The sequence below is a fragment of the Pleurodeles waltl genome, chromosome 4_1, assembly GCF_031143425.1.
Source record: "Pleurodeles waltl isolate 20211129_DDA chromosome 4_1, aPleWal1.hap1.20221129, whole genome shotgun sequence".
NCBI lineage: Eukaryota > Metazoa > Chordata > Amphibia > Caudata > Salamandridae > Pleurodeles > Pleurodeles waltl.
Window position 1 is genome coordinate 451,899,446 of NC_090442.1, and position 22,437 is coordinate 451,921,882.

Below are 22,437 nucleotides of genomic sequence, written 5' to 3' on the forward strand. Positions count from 1 at the left end.
AGGTGAGGATGTGGCGCTGGGCAGCTTAGCGGGGAGCGACCTGCCTGCTGAAGCAGGGTCAAGGGTTGCTCCTCGTTACCATGCCGCGGCTGACATAAATGGAGGGGAGGGAGGGAGTGGCAGCTGGGAGTAGGGAGGGCTGGACGAATGGGAAGGCTGGGGGGGTGGGGCCCCAGGGGACGCAGCTGCTGGGGAATTTGAAAGGTAATGGAACGGAGGTGAGGAGGGGGGAGGCGGGAGGGGCCGCAGGGGATGCAGCGGCTGGGGAATTTCAAAGGTAATGGAACGGAAGGTGAGGAGGGGGAAGGCGGGACGGGCCGCAGGGGACGCAGCGGCTGGGGAATTTGGAAGCCAGGGAACGGAAGGTGAGGAGGGGGAGGCGGGAGGGTCCGCAGGGGACACAGCGGCTGGGGAATTTGAAAGCAAAAGAACAGAAGGTGAGAAGGAGGAAGGGGGAGGCGGGAGGGGCTGCAGAGGACACAGCGGCATGCGAATTTCAAAGGTAATGGAACCGAGGAGAGGAGGAGGAGGGGGGAGGCGGGAGGGGCCACAAGGGACACAGCGGCTGGGGAATTTTAAAGGTAATGGAACGGAAGGTGAGGAGGAGGAGGGGGGAGGCAGAAGGGGCCGGAGGGGGAGGCGGGAGGGGACGCAGCAGCTGGGGAATTTCAAACGTAATGGAACGGAAGGTGAGGAGGAGGGGGAGGTGGGAGGGGCTGCAGGGGACGCAGCGGCTGGGGAATTTGGAAGCAAAGGAACGGAAGGTGAGGAGGAGGAGGGGGAGGCGGGAGAGGCTGCAAGGGATGCAGCGGCTGGGGAATTTGAAAGCAAAGGAACGGAATGTGAGGATGAGGAGGGGGAGGCGGGAGGGGCCGCAGGGGATGCAGCGGCTGCGGAATTTGAAAGCAAAGGAACGGAAGGTGAGGAGGAGGAGGGGGAGGCGGGAGAGGCTGCAGGGGATGCAGCGGCTGGGGAATTTGAAAGCAAAGGAACGGAATGTGAGGATGAGGAGGGGGAGGCGGGAGGGGCCGCAGGGGATGCAGCGGCTGCGGAATTTGAAAGCAAAGGAACGGAAGGTGAGGAGGAGGAGGAGGGGGAGGTGGGAGGGGCTGCAGGGGACGCAGCGGCTGGGGAATTTCAAAGGTAATGGAACAGAGGTGAGGAGGAGGGAGGCGGGAGGGGCTGCACGGGATGCAGCGGCTGGGGAATTTCAAAGGTAATGGAACGGAAGGTGAGGAGGAGGGGGAGGTGGGAGGGGCTGCAGGGGACGCAGCGGCTGGGGAATTTGGAAGCAAAGGAACGGAAGGTGAGGAGGAGGAGGGGGAGGCGGGAGAGGCTGCAGGGGATGCAGCGGCTGGGGAATTTGAAAGCAAAGGAACGGAATGTGAGGATGAGGAGGGGGAGGCGGGAGGGGCCGCAGGGGATGCAGCGGCTGCGGAATTTGAAAGCAAAGGAACGGAAGGTGAGGAGGAGGAGGAGGGGGAGGTGGGAGGGGCTGCAGGGGACGCAGCGGCTGGGGAATTTCAAAGGTAATGGAACAGAGGTGAGGAGGAGGGAGGCGGGAGGGGCTGCACGGGATGCAGCGGCTGGGGAATTTCAAAGGTAATGGAACGGAGGTGAGGAGGGGGAGGTGGGAGGGGCCGCAGGGGATGCAGCGGCTGGGGAATTTCCAAGGTAATGGAACGGAATGTGAGGAGGGGGAGGCGGGATGGGACGCAGGGGACGCAGCAGCTGGGGAATTTGGAAGCAAAGGAATGGGAGGTGAGGAGGAGGAGGGGGAGGCGGGAGGGGCCACAGGGGACGCAGCGGCTGGGGAATTTGAAAGCAAAGGAACGGAATGTGAAGATGAGGAGGGGGGAGGCGGGAGGGGCCGTAGGGGACGCAGCTGCTGGGGAATTTCAAAGGTCATGGAACGGAAGGTGAGGAGGCGGAGGGGGTAGGTGGGTGGGGACGCAGGGGAAGCAGCGGCTGGGGAATTTGGAAGCAAAGGAACGGAAGGTGAGGAGGAGGAGAGGGAGGCGGGAGGGGCCGCATGGGACGCAGCGGCTGGGGAATTTGAAAGCAAAGGAATAGAAGGTGAGGAGGAGGAGGGGGGACGCAGGAGGGGACGCAGGGGACGCAGCGGCTGGGGAATTTCAAAGGTAATGGAACAGAGGTGAGTAGGAGGGGGGAGGCGGGAGGGGCCGCAGGGAACACAGCGGCTGGGGAATTTCAAAAGTCACTTTCAAGGCCAAAGCCCACTCCCTCCACTTCCAAGGCCAAGCCCACTCCCCCCCACCTAAACAACCCCTCCAAGGGCAAGCCCATGGACCCCCTCCAAACCCAGACCAAAGGACCTCCCCTCAAAGCCCAAAGGAACCTGCATACCCCATTGATGCCCCTGCCCTGTAGAGGCCTCTACTTTGCAGTCAGGAGTCAAGTTTGGGCATCACCTTGTGGAACTTTTGGACTGGCTCTTGAGTCTGCGTGGTCATAGTTTTATTCACAGTTTTAATATTTATAATATATAAGCACCACAACACCATTGGTGTTGATGGTACCTACCTAGTCCTGGGTTTCCTTCCACATGTATGTATGGTGGTTGTGGGTATTTGCGTGTATGTGTGTGGGCTGGTATGGGAGTTTGCTTGTGTGTGTGGGTGTGGCTTCCTATGTTGTGTGTGTGTTGTGTTTGTGTACTAACGTCATTCCCTCCAGTGTGTGCTAGGCTGGTGCACTTACGGCTGGTATCTTGGTCACTGTTGCTGGTCCGGGAGATGCATGGCCAGGTAGAGCATTGGGAGGAGTTGAAATTCACATGCCATGGCACCTACGGCAGTGCCTGTATTCCTCAAGGTGGGTGTTCCCTTTTATATTGTTCATTCCTGCCAGGCTTTTGGTGGCGGTGGATCTGCCCTGAAAATCCTGGTGATGTAGAACCTCATAATGTGGTCGTGGGATACTGCCTGACCGCTGGCCTGGTGATGGCTGCCACCAGCTGCACCGGCCCCTCTGCTGTGGTGGCCCGAACGGTGACTTGGCTGTGTTCTGCACATTTACCGCCAACCCTACAGCAGCTGTCCGCTGACCGCCATACTCGTAATGAGGCCCAAATTGCATCAGTGAGCGGAGATCCAGCTCTGTTCACTGAGACAATGTCCTTTCTCTACTTTTTACCAAAGGAAGGCTTTGAACACAGCCTAGCCCAAATACTGATACGACAACCTGAGTGGATCTGGTGAAGATTGTCTAGTTGGTCATAGGCATGTTTTTTGACATTTTGACAGGTCGTGCACCACTTGGCTCTGCTACACAGAACTCAATTCAATCAATATTGGGCATGTTTTCTAATGTCGGTCAGTGCTTGAAATGGAAATACAAAAGTACAGTACTCCTTGACCAAGAGTGTGTGAGAATATATATATATATATATATATATATATATATATATATATATATATATATATATACTGGAAGATGCAGGATCACAAGAAAACAGCCAGCCAGGGCAAAAATCTGGATCCCAAAGGATACAAAGAGCCACAAGAAAATGTAATATCCAAGAAAGAAGTGACTCAAACAGATGATCTTACTAAAGAACAAAAATATATTTCTACTATAACGTTTCAGCATCTTTTACTACCTGAGGAAGGCGGAAGCTGAAACGTTGTAGTAGAAATATATTTTTGTTCTTTAGTGAGATCATCTGTTTGAGTCACTTCTTTCTTGGATATATATATATATATATATATATATATATATATATATATATATATATATATATACACACATATGTATATATATGTGTGTATATATATATATATATATTTATATAGATGTATTGAGATAGATATATAGATACATTCATACCTAGAGATAAATGGAGATATAATTTACCTAGTGGCAGTCACCATTAGGTAGTTACAGTTAGGACCATGTTTCTATAAAAAAAGCGTATTTGACTTGCCTACATCTTTGGTACCACTTGAGGAATCTTCATGAAACTTTTTTTTTTTTAAAGTGCCCCGATGATTCAAGTCAAGTGGGGGCTGAAAAAAAAAGGGGTAACAAAACATGTGTTTCCCATAATAATTCCTATAGGATCTTTGAACATGACTACAGTCTGATCTGCTAGATGGAATTACATCAAGTTTGGCAGTAAATCTGCCCAGTGTTTTTGAAGATATTGAAGGGAAAACAAATTTGTATATCTAGGGCTGAGAATCCATTGTGATGTTTTCACAGCTATCGTGACATATTCGCAAATGCACATAACAAAAGAAATGCTGTGATTGGCTGGCCGCAAACTGACTATAAAGTTGCAGCTGCCATTTAAGAAACCTTAGAAATTCAGCAGTTATTGTTAGAATTATTTCAAGTATACTAACTCACGGCCTATGATGACTATAAGACGTGCCCTCGCCATGCACTGCTAATTACCCCCGATATTACAGGTCTCATGGAAACTTTTCAAACATAAATGAAACAGTAGAATTTAAAATATTGAAGAAAAAACTGTGCAAGTTATAGTTGCTTGAAGTAGCTCTAACTTTAACTTCTGAATTTCTAAGGTTTATGCGAGTACATTGAGAACCTAACTAAAACATCCCTGTAAACTTTGTTTTTTTAAGTGAATTTCAAAATATTTGCAATTACATTTCCTAACTATAACGTCCCTCCAACCTTTGTTTTTTTCAGTGAATATATATATGCTAAGAGAACAGAAAACAGACTTAACTTTCAAACAGGCCCATAATGTAAAGACAAACTTTGATTTAGTGTATAATTGAGAGGAAAAGGATATGTCAGTAACACAAATACTTGACCATCTAGGTATAGAAATTGACCAACATCGATATAGCAGATTGAAGCCCAAATTTAAATTTCATCTGACATTAACAACGGGTAATAAAATAGACAGATTACAACAGATTTCGACAAACTGAAGAATACACAGCATAAAGGAAGAAAGGAAATTCTAACAATAGGAGAATGTAAAGCCTTGGAACATCTAAGTACATTGAACACAATAGAAATAAAACCAGCTGACAAAGAGGGTGACATAGGCATTCTGGATAAATAGGATTATATGTGTGAGGCTTAATAACACCTTAATGGCACAGAAAATGATTTGAGATTCAAAGAGAACCCCATGAATAAACTGAAAACAGAACTCAATCAAACTTTGAGACAGTGGTGTGATGAAACACTGATCAATGAGAATGAATTCCAATTTTTTATGACTGAGTTTCCGGTTATTTCAACAATTTATTTTCTTCCAAAAATACACAAAACTGTGAAAAACCCTCCAGGAAGACTCAGTATCTCTAGCTGCAGGTCCCTTTATGAAAATACATCATCTTATGTGGTTAGTATTTGACACCCTTAGTATCAACACTTAGCTCCTTCATTAAAGACACTGGCGATTTCCTACGCATTCTTGCAGATATCACATTGCATGATGAATATCTATTGGTGAAGGGGGGTGTATTCTCACTTTATACATCAATAAGACATGAGGTAAGCTTGAATGCCATAGAACAACGCAACATCCGAGAACCGAAGCATTCACAAATGTAACTATCCATGATTAAATAATGGTTGATGAATAATGTCTTCTTATTCAGTCATGAAATGTTCACACAGATGCAGGGGACGGCAATGGGAGTTTCTTTCTCTAAAAGCTATGCCAACCTCACCATTGGATGATGGGAGAGGGAAGTGGCTTGGAAAGAAGAGAATAAGAGATTTGTCAGGAAGGTGATCTTATGGTTAAGATTCATCGATAATTTGTTCATCATTTGGAGTGAAACAAATGCAGAATTTCAGGAATGTTTCACCATTCTGAAAAGTAATGATGTAGGACTGAAGTTCACATGAAAAATGAGTAAAACAGAAAAAGAATTCCTGGATATCAAAATATATGTACACAAACAGACTTTAGAAACAACTCTACATTGAAAACCCACTACCACGAATAGCATTTTGCATGGAGAGAGTTTTCATCCACGTAGCCTGATCAAAACTATACCCTATGGAGATTTTTTTAGATTAAAAATTTTTTTCTAATGCTCAGGAAATGGAAAAATAGATGGAGAAAATGAAACAAAGATGTATAAAGAGAGGATATCCAAAATACTATATAGACCAAGGTGCAGAAAGACGAAGGAAGACATCAAGGATACAAACGCCGGTACCAAAAAAGACAAAGAACAGGAAGATGAACAAAAATGAAGATCGAATGATACAAATAATACTGACAAATAGTAAAGAAAATAAAGAGATCTCCAAAATTTTCAATAAACACAAGTCTGTTGATGAATGACCCTGATGCAAGACATTAGGTGGGAGACAGACCCACCAGCATGAACAGAAAGGTTCCATCTTCACATGACAAATTAGTTAGAATTAGTAAGAAATCACTTTGTAATTGAAAAACAACCAACTTGGCTGGTGGAAAACATCAGCAGATATGTGAAATGTTTAAAGTGTAAAGCCTGTTGCATCAGCATAAATAAGAAAGAAGTCAAGGACACCATGGGTTGAACTCTGAGAATCACTCCGAAAATGACATGTGAAATGAGTTATGTAGTGTATGTATTGGAGCGTGAATGCGGCATGAAATATGTGGGCAGGACCACTTGTAATTTGAAAAAGCGCATACTCCAACATGTAAGGGCAGTACAAAAAAAAGACAGGACTGAAAGGGCTCTGGTCTGTGCCCCTCGGGTGGGCCAGGGGGCTGCCTCCAAAGAAGTAAAGCTGGGGGTGCCTTCATGCCCCCGGTGAAGATGAGCAGAAGGGCCCTGCAGAGAAGCAAACCCAGGGAGAGTTGTCATGTCCCCCTGCGAAGGTGTGGGTGGGGCCGAAGGCCTGAAATAAAGTCAGGGTCACCATTGGGTCTCCTGTGAAGGTGCTGGAAGGTGCCCAACACCCCATTTTGGGGCCCCATAGAAAAGGCCAATTGAGTGAGAGCCGTCACACTCTCCATGAAAAATGCAAGAGTAGACCCAGACTCCATCTGGAGCCCCCACTGTTGCGTCCCCCATGAAGATGGCTGCTGGCTGAGGGAGGGGCCAGTGGACAAAGCCAGGGAGCACTGAATCACTTCCTGTGAAATGCTCCAGAGGGGCCCTGGATCCCATCCCACGGACCCACACTGAAGATGAATTCAGGGGTGCCATCACGCCACCATGAAGATAGTCAGAGGGGCTCCAGACCCCATCCTGGGGCACCATGGAGAGGAGGAAGTCAGGAACCACCATTGCTCTCCCCTTGAAGGTGAATGGGGGCTCTCGACCCCATCCTGGGGTCCAGATAGTGTAGCGGGGGAGGGGGTTGCAGCTGCACTCCCCCGAGTTGGCCCGTCCAGCCACAGTTCACGCGTCTTCCCACCGGAGCAGGCAGACATCAAATGGAAGACAGACTCCCACGGCAGCACCTGGAGGTTCAGACCTTGCGGTGAGATAGTGGGATCGGCAAGGGGTGGGCTCCCTGTGCTGCTCCCCAACAAGGGAACCACAAACCTGATTTGGGGGGTCTCCAGGAGGGACTGGGCACCCCCAGGTGGGCAATCAGTCTCAGCGACATTGTGGATCTCCCCAGCTCAGCAGAAGAGCCGCTCATCTCATACGCACATCACCCCACAATGCCTTGCGAGGCACAATGAGTTCTTTTGGCACCTTTCCAGTTTGTGGTGGCCCCAGGAAGATGGGGTCACCACCAACAACAAATCCACGGATAGGTGGAGCGGCAGGGGCAGCACAGCCTCCCCCAATGCAAAGTTTTGTGTCCCCACCCTAGGTTGTGTGGGACTAGAGCACGATAACCCTTCAAGGGTTCCAATACACTGGTAACCACTACCAGCTGGAACTTCTGTTATTGGCTAGTGGAACTGCGCTCTCTAAGTGCAAAAGGCAGTAATTGCAATCGTTTTTGTAGCAGTAGTGGAAATGGTAGCATTGTATGCTAAGTGTATTCTGAGAAAGTGTGGTCCCAGTATCAATACTAATGGTATGACTTGTGAAAGGTCATATGACAAGGCACTCTCTAGAGGTGTCTTTCAAGAGTAATCTGAAAGTAAGGTAAGAGTAATCATAACATGTTCTTGTTCATGAGAATTTAAAACTGACAGCCACCGCTGATCATAGTAGATGCACTTTATTGCAAGATTTACTGCTCTCACTCCAAGTTACAATCAAATATTGCATTGGAATAGAAGCAAACATTTTGCAATGTGGGTTGTGAAATTTTATTTCCTCTCGGGGGAAAACTGAATGATTATGTAATGTCATCAAAAGCTAATTCCATCAACCTGTGTATGTTTGTAAATTGTTGCATAGTATTGAATAGGTTGTGTAGTAATATACTTTTACTTTATCAACAGAAAAAGCACAGACTGGAGAATAATTTATTGAGTGTCATTCTTGTGTTCTTGTGAATGGTGATAACTAACCCGCACCACCTCCCTTAAAGAAGCCTGCTCTGCAACCCTACCCTATGAGAGTCAACTGCTACAATCGTGTGTTTCGTTCCCAGTGCTGGTCAAGTGCAGTCCCATTACTTGTGCAGGCCACACAACTAATGACTCACCTTCCAACAGCATCCACCACATAAGGAACAATAACAACAAGAGACATGGAACAAACTGAAAAAATGTCAAAATAAAAAAAACAACAATGCAGTGGAAGGATGGCACAGATGGCAAAATCTGCCCTGTACTAAAAATATATATGCTGCACACACGCCGTGCACAATTGTTCATGCATAATTTTGCAGCTAATGTTAAAGTGATGTTATCAACTATGTTATAAAATATGTCATGAGTGCTGTAACATATGGGATAAGTAGCAGTGCATGGCAAATATGCAAGTTATAGTTACCTTAGGGCATGAGCTATAGTTACTTGAAAGAACTCTAACAATAACAGGTGAATTTCTAGTTTTTTTATGTTTAAAATGTGAGCCATGTCACCTTTCTATTTTTCTCAGTTCTATTTCCCATCTATTATGCTCCTATAACCTTCCTTTGTTTCAGTGATTCCCATGGTTTTTCAACATAAAGTAATTTTATTTACTATATGTTAATCTAACAACTGCAATGCAGACTTTGGCCGTGCACAGCAGGGGATGGCCCCAGGGCCTGGCCTGTAGCCAGGCCATGCAGCCAACGCCCTATAACCACCCAAACTCAGGTCATGTATGGCCTTCAGCATTGGGTGGCAGGGATTGGGTCTCGGCGGCAGTTGACAAAAAAAAAAACACTTGTCACAGTCATTACATGAGATAGTCCACAACATTTTCCCAAAAAAGTGTGGCCAAGAATCGTGTTGTGCATGGAAAGTTTATGGAAGAACTGTCAAGCAGGAGCCGAGAAAAAGGGGGTCAAAGCAAGTGTGTTTCTCATGTTGATTCCCGTAGACTCTTTAGACATGCCTTCAGCCCGAACCTCTGGACAGAATTACCCTTAATTTAGCAAAAAGGTAGTTTTTGGGCCGCAGACCATGCTTTTAATATTTGGTGTAAATCCATTCAGTAGTTTTTGAGATATTAAAAGGAAAAGATATTCGTATATCTAGGGCCATGGATCCAGGGACGTCTCCTGCTGAGATCTGATTGGCTGCCAACATTTCAAACAAGAAATGTTGGCAGCCATTTTTGGACCCGGCTTCAGCTGAGTCCCGATCAATAAAATAAAAAGGGGGGGCTGGGTATAAATACCCTAATGCCCTAACTGTGGTCCAAGGGTCCCACTGGGACTCCTCCACCACCTCCCGGGCTTAAAAGTTCTTTTTTTTAAATCACAGAGAAATCTAGAGCTGTATCCACACATTTCACTGTAATTTAAAAAAATAAATGGTCTCCTGCATTTCTAAATGCATTGGCCCCTTGGTGGGCCAAGTCTTGGGCGCATTGCAGGTTAAAAATAGGAGGGGGTGCATGGGTCCCCTCATAAGGTTTTTAGAAGCCCCAAGGATCATCACCTTCCCAGGATTATGCTTAATAATTATGCAGGGGTGTGCAGCCCCATTGCACCCCGGGGACTACTTCCTCCCTGGGGTTTGATTCATAATAATGTGATGGGGGGTCCTGTGGACTCCCCCAGACCACAGGGCCCCCCACCTCCCCGGGCTATGTTTACAAAGGAGCCACAGGAACCTTTACCTGAGTCCCCAGGGCTCATTCCACCCACTAGCTTGTGTCAGGCATAAATGTAGAATCTCTAGGCACCTACTTAAGAACTCTCCTGGACTTGAGGACAAACGGCAAAGGACTAAACCTGTGATCTGCAACCTGAGAAGAGCTGTTCATTCTGGACCTGCCCTCTCTCTTGTACCAAGGATATAGAAGTGGACTCTATGGGTCATTAGGCTGACTTCCTGTTACAACTGCAGGGACAAAATAGCACGCAAATGCCCTGCTGTCCAGTGACAACTGGACCTGGCTTGATCCATCTGTTGGCCACTGCCTGCCACTTTGTGAGTCTCTATGTGCATCCCCTGATGTCCTGGGGACCTTCAGAAGTGTACTTCTGTGATGGATTGCGACTTAAAGTATGAAAGTCAGAAGGTAAAATATTTTACCCAAAATGAATCTGGTTAGTGTGTCCAACAAGCACTTCATCACAATCAGTGTCAAATTGCACCTAGGTCCTGTCCTACTATGACCATTGACTATCATTGGAACTTTACGCTTTTAGGTGCTATTTTTAAAAAATACTTTAAAAAATCATCCCATTTTGGGGCTTTTGTCACTTTGGTGTCATTATGTTTATTAAATGTTACTTGATTGAATTATTTGATTTTTGTGAGTTTCATTGTTTTGTATTTCACAATTTTCACTGTTTTAGCACAGTATACATGCTTTACAGTGTGCCCTAAGTTATGCCTGCCTGATTGGTGCTATAGCTACCAGGAGGTTGAGCTCAGGCTTATTTAGAGACTTTAAGGATACACCGCAAAATGGGTTTTGGTTATTACTCATGGGTATTCATCATCCTCAATTTTTAGTGCCTCAGTTTCCTAAACCTGATAGTCAATTTACCATTTCTATGAAAGATAGCTGAAAAAGCTGTAGTCATCCAGAGACACTTAACATCAGAACTAGCAATGTGACACAGGACTATCAACCTGACTTCACACCATAGTGAAGCACCACAGTTGCCACATTTGAGTTACTGATGATGGTCTCCATATCATGGAAAATGTCAATGTTCCCTTACTGCACATTCTTTGACACCAGAGGCCATGAAGCTCTGCTTCTCTTTATTGCTCCAAACCTATCCTATGACCTATGTAATATTCAACCCAATGAACAGAGACACAAGGATCCCTAGGGCTGGCCGGGAATATCAGTGTCTATCAATACATAAACAACACTCAACTCTACTGAACTGCCTCACCACTGTTCAAGTCTTTATACCAAGAAACCATACAATTGAGCAAAGTCAAAATTCATCTTCATTGCACTTATTACCAAACAGTAGCAGATACTAGATCACCTATCATTACTGAATCAAAAGGATTCTCACGTCATCTGGCCAGAAGTGTCAAGAGTTCTAGCTTTTGGGTAGTTACTAATCTGAAGCCAAGAAACACAATTTACACAAACTGAAGATCAGATGGCATAATGTTTTTTAATTATTCAAAGCTTATTAGAAGCTTATTAGAAGCAGCTTTCAGGACAACAGTACAAGCTCTGGTCTGTCCAAACTTTAAGGATTAAACCGTGTGCTAAGTAGCATTTCAGAATCCCACCTCATCCCACTGAGGAGCAAGACCCATGTTGCATCCAAGCTTCAGAGATTCAACAGAATCACACCAACTCTTAGGAAATATCAATTGGTCACTTTGTCAATATGTGTCACATTCAAGTCCAGCCAGGTCATATATTAAACAGTCCACCCAAGATGCCTTCATCCAAGAGTAAGAGTTTTGAAAATATCCCCAACTGCTACAGCAGAAACACCACCTGCTTTGAGTACAAGAACAGCAAGATCATGACAATCAAACTGCATGCCTTCTACTGCTTTTCCACAAGAATCTGAATCCTGATAAAAGTACAAAGATGCGTTATGTCACAACATGGCCTTATGCCAATGCTATTTCCATGCCTCTCCTATTTTTTGTATGCCCTGCAACTGAATTTGTACCACCTATATTTATTTTCTGCTTTGTGAGTATGCTTATGCTATACAATCCCATACATGCATACATTCATCTAAGAACTTCATACTCACAATTGCTATACTATATTCCCCAGAAATTCCCTTTATCTCTTCATCAAAACTATCCTCAAATTAAAGCTCAATTAACTTAACTTACCATCAATGAGACACTTTATATTGGGTTTGTGGGAAGTGGGTATTTGTGGATTACTCCTGCATATAAAAGAACTCATCAACGAGAAAGATTACTCTGAAACAAGGGTCTTGGATTGGTCTTCACACGTACTAGGGACATAGATCCCATCTTTCAGCACAGACTCCCTGTCATAAAACTGATAAAGTAAATGGAGGTGAATGAATGGATTTCAGATTTCAGGTATTCTTCTCAGAATCAGGGATAAATAAACAGGTAAATGATGAAGAAGCTGGACCTCTGCATATATGTCTACTTCTACTGTATATCTTAGAAATTTCTAAACAGTGTGGTAATACACTTTGCTCTTCAGTTGACAGCATTTTCATCAAGTTGATCACTACTTTTTGATTTCCTTGGGCAATGCGCTATAACTCAGCCTTCAAGGCATCAATGGGTACCACTCCCTTCTACTTATAAGGAACCATCTTTTACACAGTTTTTATTCGTCCCCTTAAACATCAGTTGTTGTTATATCCTAAGCTCTCTATCCTTCTGTCTTCTAAAGAAATGTATTTTCACTGAAGAAAACTGGCAAAATCATTCTAATGTTAATGTTTTCCGACATAATCCCTCTATTGTAGTCAACTTGCCTTTGCTTAGCTTCACTAGCCATTCAGCCGACATATAACAAAATGAAGATCATTGTACTGTGCTCCTATCATTCAGCACTGTACAATCAGACCTTGAGATACTCAAGGACAACCTACATCATGATATGGGGATATCCTTTTTGCGGCTACTGCTACTTCACGAAGGATTCTTGAGTCAGCATGTCTAGCCATAAGGCAATGGTTTCTGTCTTAGGGCCTAATTTGGAGTTTGCCAGAGGGGGTTACTCTGTCACAAGATATTCCATCTACCTATTACAATTCCGTTATTGCCTATGGAAAGGTTAATAGGGTCTACAGGATATCTGTCACATTTGTGACAGAGCAACCCCTCCGCTAAACTCTAAATTAGGCCCTAAATCTGGTTTGTGGTAAATACCTAAAGTCTTACTGCGAATATTGCAAGGTGGTTCCTGTGACAGCAAAGATGAGGGAAGAGCTTCAGGGATCATTGTTAGAACACAATTACATTCAGACTTTAGGCTACTTGAGGTAAAAATACACCCTGTTCTAGAAGTTGATGATTAAATGGCCTTTGAGGTGTGTGTTACATAGTTACAAAACAGATAAACAAATAAATGTATGAATAAATCAAGGGATAAATGAATGGATGGATAAATCAATAAAGTAAATAAATGAATGCATGCATACAAAAACGTGCAAAACAACAAGTGTTTTTGTCCTAAAAAGCACTCATCCTTCAGTCGCATTTTTTATGCAGGTTTGGAAGTAAATCAATAAAAACTACAAGTAACTGACAAAATATAGGGCAATTCAATTGTCCTTCTGCGTACGAGTAAATTAAAGTCCCACAATTCGGTAATTATATTCAAATTCTTCTTTTCGCAGACATGAAAACATGCTTACTACCAGGATCATAAAGGAGCTCAGGATAAACAACAGTCCTGCCACAGGCAGGATCCAGTGGGTATTACACAGAACGCTAGAATCCAGCACACGTTGTTAGAAGCATATTGACAAACCCTGACAACCTTCTATTCCAAGAAGAAAATTGACCTTTCTCAAACGGTTACTCAACCAAGTGTTGTTCCTGGTAATTTTTTCATCAGGAACTTATCAGTAATATTTTACAGCTTTAGCAACTTTTTATGAACCGAAATCCAACAGGAATTTTGTCGAATAAGGTAGAGTGTTTTTTCAGGTCATCTTTGGTGAAAACATGTATTATGCCTCTTTCGCGCTACAAGGACTTCTGTGCTTCGAGGGTATTCCCCGTACACCCAATTACCTAAACCAGAAAGGAAATAACTAACGTCTCTCTCTCACATTGAAACAGTCATTAAAATTGCATAGCTACTTGAATATGGCATTCATGCTAGGATTTAATCTGCCTTGGGCGGGAGATGTACACTTTTCTTGAATTTAGGATGCTGAATGATTTTGCTTTTATTGAAGACATCAGCAGCTTGGATTTATTGATATTGTAGTTCAAACCCGTTAGAATTAACCTAAACTAACCATTATCTTGATGCTGGATGTATACATCATTCGATGTCATTTCCAGATTCGTCTGAAAGAAATTGTCATTTTAGTAGCGCTTTCTCACAAATACTGTATGTTTTATTTGTAAACACATAAAGAACGATACAAAGGCTCAGCAGAATAATGGCATTTACAATGAACATACTGCTATGGAATCCTCACCATCTCCACACTGTTTCCTTAGGAGTTCCTCTGACAATTTTCAAAATCTTTAAAACTAACTATCAATGGCTTTCCCTGAGTTGATAAGAAGTGCAGTCTAACGTGTATGGATAACTCAAAAGGAGCTAGAGGAAAGACCTCACAGAGGAAGTTGTTTCTCTAGAGAACTAAAGGCCTGATTTAGATTTCGGCGGAAGTGTTACTCTGTCACAATGGTGATGGATATCATGCCTGCTGAAATATAAATTCCATTATTTACTATGGGATTTATATTTTGGCAGATGTGATATCTGTAACCGTTATGATGGAACAACTCTTCCGCCGAAATCTAAATCAGGCCCTAACATGGAAAAATCATTGGTGTGCTAGCCATTGTGGAGCGATGCAGCAATTGGATTACTTGACCAAAAGAAGATAAGAACATTTGAGGCTTTGATGGTACCAGGTGTCTTCTATGTGGCAAATGTAGGCAGCTCCATTGTCCTTGGGGCACACAGAGTACACTTACAGACACAGGATTGGCAGAGTCCATGCAACACCACAGGGCCAAACACTCTACTTCAACTTGTGTCGGTGTGGGTGATCAGCTTTGACTTACCTCAGGGGTTAGTAGCACTGGAATCACTTGTCATCTCGGTCATTGCTGTGGCTTTAGTGGCTTTATTGGCTTTACTAGAAAGGATGTTTGACTGCAGCAGATGTGTCCCCACACAACATGATGCTCCAACAACTGTGACGTGATGCAGATGCTCCAACTGCACCCATCTCCTTTCATTGTGACCACGTCTACCAAGGCAGGCAAGTTAAGTAAAGCATAGCCAACACAAACAATTCTGGCAGCATAGCCTTGTTACTCCGCTATGTGCATCAGCATTGATAGCACTCTCAGTAGGGGCAAGACCCTTGTGGAGCTTCTCACAAGCCAGGAGAATGCTGAGTCAAACAGGGTTTTATCCTTAAATCTGGCAGACTCTACAACTATTCTTACAATAAACAATGGCTGTAATTCAAAAAAATTAATCTAACCCACCTAGTGTACATGGAGTTATGTCTGACTCCCTTAACACAGCATTAGATGAAGTAATGGATTCCGAAGTTTCGTCCCAACATCTTCATCAATGTTTGCTTATAGTCACCAAGTCGGCACCTGTTTTCCAGGTAACTACAATCAATCGGAAAAGTTTCAATGCTCAAGACTGTTTTAACTAAGAACTGCAATAATGGTCATCCCGGACCTAATGAAGATCAAGTACAATAACAGGCACAATCAAGGCTAGCAAGTCTAATCATGACAAGATAACTATCTTAAAAAATGTAAAACTGCACAAAACCAAGCTTCTGACACACAATAATTCTTTCTTTGTCAGAAGTATCAGACCTTGACTCAGAGGCAGATTCAGAACCAGACAGGTAAGAACGTCACAGCACATTTTATGGATCAAACAAATGCATTGGGAGAGGTGATGGAAGATCTAATATCTGAGCCCGACGAAGGTTATTAAGACAGCAAAAACACATAGAGTCCCACAGATCAAATATTTGCTGATAGCTCTGATGAGGATGAAAATCCTATGTTGTGGAACAATATGGTTAATGATCTTACCCTTACCCACAGGTTATCTAAAACCCAACATTCATTGTCAATTTCTGACTCAAAAGTCAAAAGTCTTCATGTTGCCACACAGACTCAGACAAATAAGGGTGCCAAGCAGTCAGAAGACATTGTTAAATGCAATCTATGAGCTAATATGTGTTCACTGAGAGGAATGTAAGAAGAATGAGGCCGGTCTATGGATATCTAATTTAAAAATTCAAAGAGCACTGTGCAAAATTTCAAAAGAAATATCTTCATTGTGTGAATGATTGACAAATTGGAAGAGTTGACGGACAAACTAAAAGAAACCAATACTCTTCTTAGGGAGTAAGTAGATAGTCAACAGAAACAAATAAGGGTCCTATTTGACATAATCGAGGACATGGAAAATCGTATGAGGTGTAATAATCTTTATGTGCTTGGAATTGTAGAGGGAACAAAAGGGGGTGATCCAAGAGGGTTTATAATACATCTATTTCAGAGGGCTTTCCCTGATCTCCAAAAATGGGGCATTGACTGTCAAGTCCAACATGCACACAACTTACCTTTTAACAGACCCAAGGATGATTGTAAGAATCTACAACCAAAAGTTTTTCTAGTTTACATTAATAACTTCATTTCCCACCAATTTTTCTATCATGCCGTACAACCTAAAAAATCTGCAAAAGATGAAATACACACATCTTTTTAACATATTCAATTTTTGCATAGTTTCATTCAGTGCTGTTGGTGATTTAAACAGATGATTCCTGCATTCCAAACCTTAGGTGCACAGACTTATCTTAAGGACCTAGCATGCTTCAAAATAATATACAAAGCTCACACTCATACCTGTACTTCAGCTGAGCTGGCAGGGAAATTATTGGAGATATGGTCATGGAGTGACTTATCAGATAACGACTCATCAACCATTAAATAATATTTTTCCATTGTCAATGCTAACTCAGATGTGGACTTTTTAGAATTAGGTCAAAATTCTTCTTTTCTCTCTTCTATCTCTTTTGAAAGTCCTGCAATCATCTCCTCTGGCAACTGCACTTGTAAAAACACTGCCTATGATTTGGGGTAACAAAAACCTCTCTGTCGTTAAAGACAAACATATATAGCCCTTACTTGGTGGGGTGGTGGGTGTGAGGGGAGAGCATGGTAGGATGGTATAAGGTGGGCTAAGGGTTAGAAGGACAAAAAAGTGAAAATAAGAAAGATGTATTTACATGTGATTTCTATCATTAATATACTGTGAATGTTGTGATCAGTATTATTTATAATGTACACTGCAAAGTCCACAAAATGAATGGACATTTAAGATAATTAATAATTGTCATTCTTTGAAGAATGTCCATATAAACATACACTTTCCCTTAGCTGAATTTTTATTTTTCTGAGGAATATTTTGCTTGAAGCAAACATATTAGAATAATTCAGTAATTTAGAACTTAAAGATGTTGATGTAATTGTAAAGAAACAAATGTACCCATTTGTGTTTCCTTAAAGTTAAAGGATGGGAGGGGTGTTGGGCCTCTTTTTAAATTGCACTTGCACTTTGTCTATTTTCATGGCCAGTTGAAGGCTATGGCCGAAACGTGTCCTTATGAAGCAGGAATGAGATCGAACTGTGCACAAAAGTAAATAAGGTACTGAAATGAACCTGAATGAGCCACCATCATCTGTGGTTTCCATGGGGGTTGTGGAGTGTAACTGGGCCTCATGAGAAGAGACTTAGGTGATTATGAGAAACATTTATATATGTAGTTAGACTTGCCATCCTTGGCGTGGTCTCCCCTAACATTTTGCCTCTGTTTCCCAGGTGGTTGATGTGTGCTGGACTCTGTTTTTAATTTTTTTGATACTCTGGGCACTTTACCACAGCCAACCAGTGCTAAAGTGTAGGTGCTCCTGTGTAAAATGTATGTATAATTGGCTATCCACTATTGACATATTTGATTTACTAGTAAGCCCCTCGTAGAGTGCACTGAAGAGGCCCAGGGCCTGTAAATCAAATGCTACTGGTGGGCCTGCAGCACTGTTTGTGTCACTCACACAATTAGCCCTGTAAACATGGCTCACAACTGCCACTGCAGTGTGTTTGTGTGCAGTTTTAAACTGCTAATTTTATTTGGCTATTGTACCCACTTGCCAGGCATAGACCTTCCCTTTTTATACATGTAAGGCACCCCTAAGGTAGGCCCTAGGTAGCCCCATGGGCAGGGTGCAGTGTATGTTAAAGGTAGGACATGGGCTGATGTGTTTTACATGTCCTGACAGTGAAATACTGCCAAATTCGGTTTTCATTGTTGCAAGGCCTATCTCCCTCATGGGATAACATGGGGGCTGCCTTTAAATATTATTCAAATGTAGATTTTCTTTGAGAGGAGATAGCAGTATGGAATTTGGAGTCTCTAAGTTCACAATTTAAAAATACATTTTTTAGTGAAGCTGGTTTTTGGACTGTGAGTTTGGAAATGCCACTTTTAGAAAGTAGCCATTTTGTTGCTTAAACCATTATCTGACTCTGCCTGTTTGTGGATTCCCTGTGTGGGTCAGTTTGACAGTTGGGCTGTTTGCACCCATCCTCTAGACAGTGACACAAAGGGAACTGGGATATCCTGATGAGCCATTTCTGGTAGGAAGGGAGGGAGAAGTGGTCACTCACACCTGAAAGGGCTGTGCCTTCCTCCACACAATACAGTCTCCATCCTCCTGGTGTGTGTCTGGGGGGGGCCTGGGCAAGGCAAGATCTTGCAAACAAGAGAGACTTTGCTTTGAAATTTACCAACTTCAGAGGCAGAAAGGGGTATAAGTAATGGATCCAAACCCCCTGCAAATCAGATTACTTCAAGGGTTCAAGAGGAACCTCTGCCTGGAGAGGAGCTGGAGAGCTAAGGAGAAGTGTTGCCTTGGCCTGTGACTGTGCTGTGCTATCCTGCAGTTGCTACTTCTGCCTATGGTAGGGGAAAGAGGCTGGACTTTGTTTGCATGCTTGAGAGGTATCTCTAAGGGTTTGTAGTAGAGCTTGTCTCCTGTTATGAAGCCTCAGGGACAGCAAAGGCTTCACCACTTAGTTCTGAGTCTGCCTGTCATGGACTCTAGCTTGCCAGAGGGTGTCATTCCAGTTCCTGGGCCTCTGGAAGTGAATTTCTGGAGAAAAACCTGTCCAAAAACGCAAGAGGATGCCATGCGACTTCGTAAAGAAAGCCGCTGCCCGGTATTGTGACGCAGCCTGCCCCGAGGCCGTAGGCCTGGCAGAAGTGTGATGACCCTGTAGGCTGTTCAACGCTGCAGCCGCTAATCTGCCCGACTTTGCTGACTTTGTAGTGTCATAAGTCTGTGTAGGAGGCTGGCCTGATTTCTAGTAGGTACCTAAGGTACTTACACCTTATACCAGGTCCAGTTATCCCTTATTAGTGAAATGTAGACAGTGTCTAGAAGCCAGGCTCTCTAGCGGTAGTGTGGATGAGAAGCCAAGGCATAACTAAGAGACATGTAAAGCTCATGCAAAACCACTGTAGTGACACAATACTAACACACATGAAAGAAAATGCTCAGTGTTCAAAAATAAAGGTACTTTATTTTGGTGACACAAAAGCCAAAAATACCTTAGAGACTATACTCCCTTATGAGGTAAGTAATATACACAGTATATACACTAGAATGCAGAACTACCTGTAAAGACAATTAGAAAACAGTGCAAATAGTGAAAATCACAACAGTTCGAAATGGGCCTAGGGGTAACACAAACCATATACTAAAATAGTGGAATGCGAAAGTCAGTTTCCCACCTAGGCAAGTGTAGTGTGTAGAGGGGCACTGGGAGTATTAGAAAATACCATAGAACCCACCCGAGAGGCCAGGAAAGCAGGAGTAAATCACAGTAATGTTCCGAGAGCACACAAGAACACATGATAGAAGATTTTGCAAGAACCAGCGAGACTGCAAGACACCAATGATGGATTCCTGGACCTGAAGACATGTGGAAGAAGGGGACCAAGTCCAAGAAGCACTGAAGAGTCAAGGGAGTACAGGAGCCCCTCCTAACGCGGATGAAGGAGCAAGAGAAGAACCAACGGTGAAGAAGAACAGTCAGTAGCTCACCCAAGAAGATGGATGCGGGCTCCTGGTTGGTGCAGATGATGTCCCACTCTGGATGGATGATAGCAGTCTGGTGTATGTAGCTGGAGTCCACCATCAAGCCTTGGCACATCAAAAGCTTGTGGTTAGCGGAAAATGGCGCTGCCCAGGACCAGGAGGGACCTTGTGGCCTCTACCCAGGAGGGGAAGGCAGAGGGGGCTCTCAGCAACTCAGAGAGCCCTCAGAAGACCAGACAGCATGCACAGGAGTCCCACAGCATGGGGACAAAGAAGGTGCAGAGGGATGCCCAGGCAGCACTACACAAAGGGATCCCACGCTGCCCGACAATCATGCAGGAAACTGTGCGTCGCAAGAAGGAGTGTTGGGGGCCGGAGCTGCATGGTGCACGAAGAACTTTGTGGAAGATTGCCAACAATCCTTGGCAACTGCAAAATACATGCATGGGGGTACTGCCTTGCATGGGGAAGCTCTTAACTCCACCAAAGTGGGAGAGCTGGACTTCAGGACCATCTGGACCACTTCAGTCCACCACCCGTGTTGCTGGATCCACGCACTTCTTCAGGAGAGGGGACCCAAGGCACCGGTGTCGCTGCAGAAGGATGCCTGCTGAAGCAGGGAAGTGACTCATTCACTTCAATGGAGATTCATACGTTCTTCTGGTGCAGACTGAAGACAGGCAGTCCTTGGAGGATGCACAACCTGGAAACAGTTGCAGTTGCTGGCAAAAGCTGAAGATACAATATTGCAGAAGTCGTCCTTGCTTCTTTGTATAGTTCCTGGAGGGTCCAGATGCAGTTTCATCATTAAGAAGGTTTAGTAAAGGATGCAGAGGATTACTGCTGGATTCTTGCAATCCGAATCTGAAGAGCCACTCAAGAAAGAGACCCTAAATAGCCCTGAAAGGGGGATTGGTCAGCTAACAGGTAAGCACTTATCAGGGGAGGGCTCTGACGTCACCTGATGGCATTGGCTACTCAGATGTTCCCAGAGTGCCCTGCCAACTTGGAAACCAAGATGGCAAATCCCAGGGACACTCTGGAGGAGCTCTGAGCACAACACCTGGGATGGTGATGGGCAAGGGAGTGGTCATTCCCATTTCCTTTGTCCAGTTTTGTGCCAGAGCAGGGACTGGGGTCCCTCAACCAGTGTAGACTTGATTATGCAAGGATGGCACCATCTGTGCCCTTCAAAGCATTTCCAGAGGCTCTGGGAAGCTACCCCTCCCATGTCTGTAACACCTATTTCCAAGGGGAGATGGTGTAACATCTCTCTCCCAAAGGAAATCCTTTGCTCTGCTCAAGCAACAGGAGGGCATAAAACTGTCTGTGAGGTGGCAGCAGCTGGGGCTGCCTGGAAAACCTCAGAAGGCTGTAAATGCAGTACTGGCGGTCCTCTAAGGAGTACCCAGAGTGCATCGAATCATTCAACCAATGCTTGCAAAAGCTTTGGGGTATGATTCCAACATGTTTGATACCCAACATGGCCATTGTCGGAGTTACAATTGTAAAGCTGTACGTAGGTAGTGATCTATGTATAGTGCACGTGTAAAATGGCATCCCCTTACTCACGAAGTCCGGGAAAATGGTCCTGGACTATGTGGGGGCACCTCTGCTAGTGCAGGGGTGCCCTCACACACAGGTACTCTGCACCCACCCTTCAGGGTTGGAAGGCCTGGTAAATGGATGACCTATAAGTTACCTGGTGCAGTGTAAATGGCTTTGAAAGGGTGCATGCACTATTTCACACAGGCTGCAGTGGCAGCCCTTTGTACCTAGGTACCATATACTAGGGACTTATGAGGGGTGAGGAGTATGCCAATTTGGAATGAAATACTGGGTTACCAGTATGCAGTGATACAATTTAGAGGAGAGAGAGCATAAGCACTGGGGCCCTGGATGTTTGATTGGTTCTCATTCCGTCTATCATTTGTGTTTTGCTTTGCTTCTGCTCCGTAGCACCAGAAATAATGCTGCATCGGATCCGCGACTCCGTGCACGGGCCTGTTTTTTTCTTGTTTGCTAAGGCACTGTACCTTGGAGTCAAATGACTCCACAAACGCGCCATTGGTGTTACATTGTAGGAAACAACTCCGTCATGACACCGCTTAGTATGAACTTGCAGCAGTTGTGGCTCTAGGCAC

At 44.3% G+C, this 22,437-nt stretch overlaps 1 protein-coding gene across 1 annotated transcript; it reads left to right on the plus strand.

The window, feature by feature from the left end:
• Positions 1-280: 280 nt before the first annotated feature.
• LOC138287162 (uncharacterized) lies at positions 281-1,147 on the plus strand. Its single transcript, XM_069227523.1, has one exon. It carries the CDS (start codon positions 281-283, stop codon positions 1,145-1,147), a length of 867 nt encoding a protein of 288 aa, XP_069083624.1.
• Positions 1,148-22,437: the final 21,290 nt, after the last annotated feature.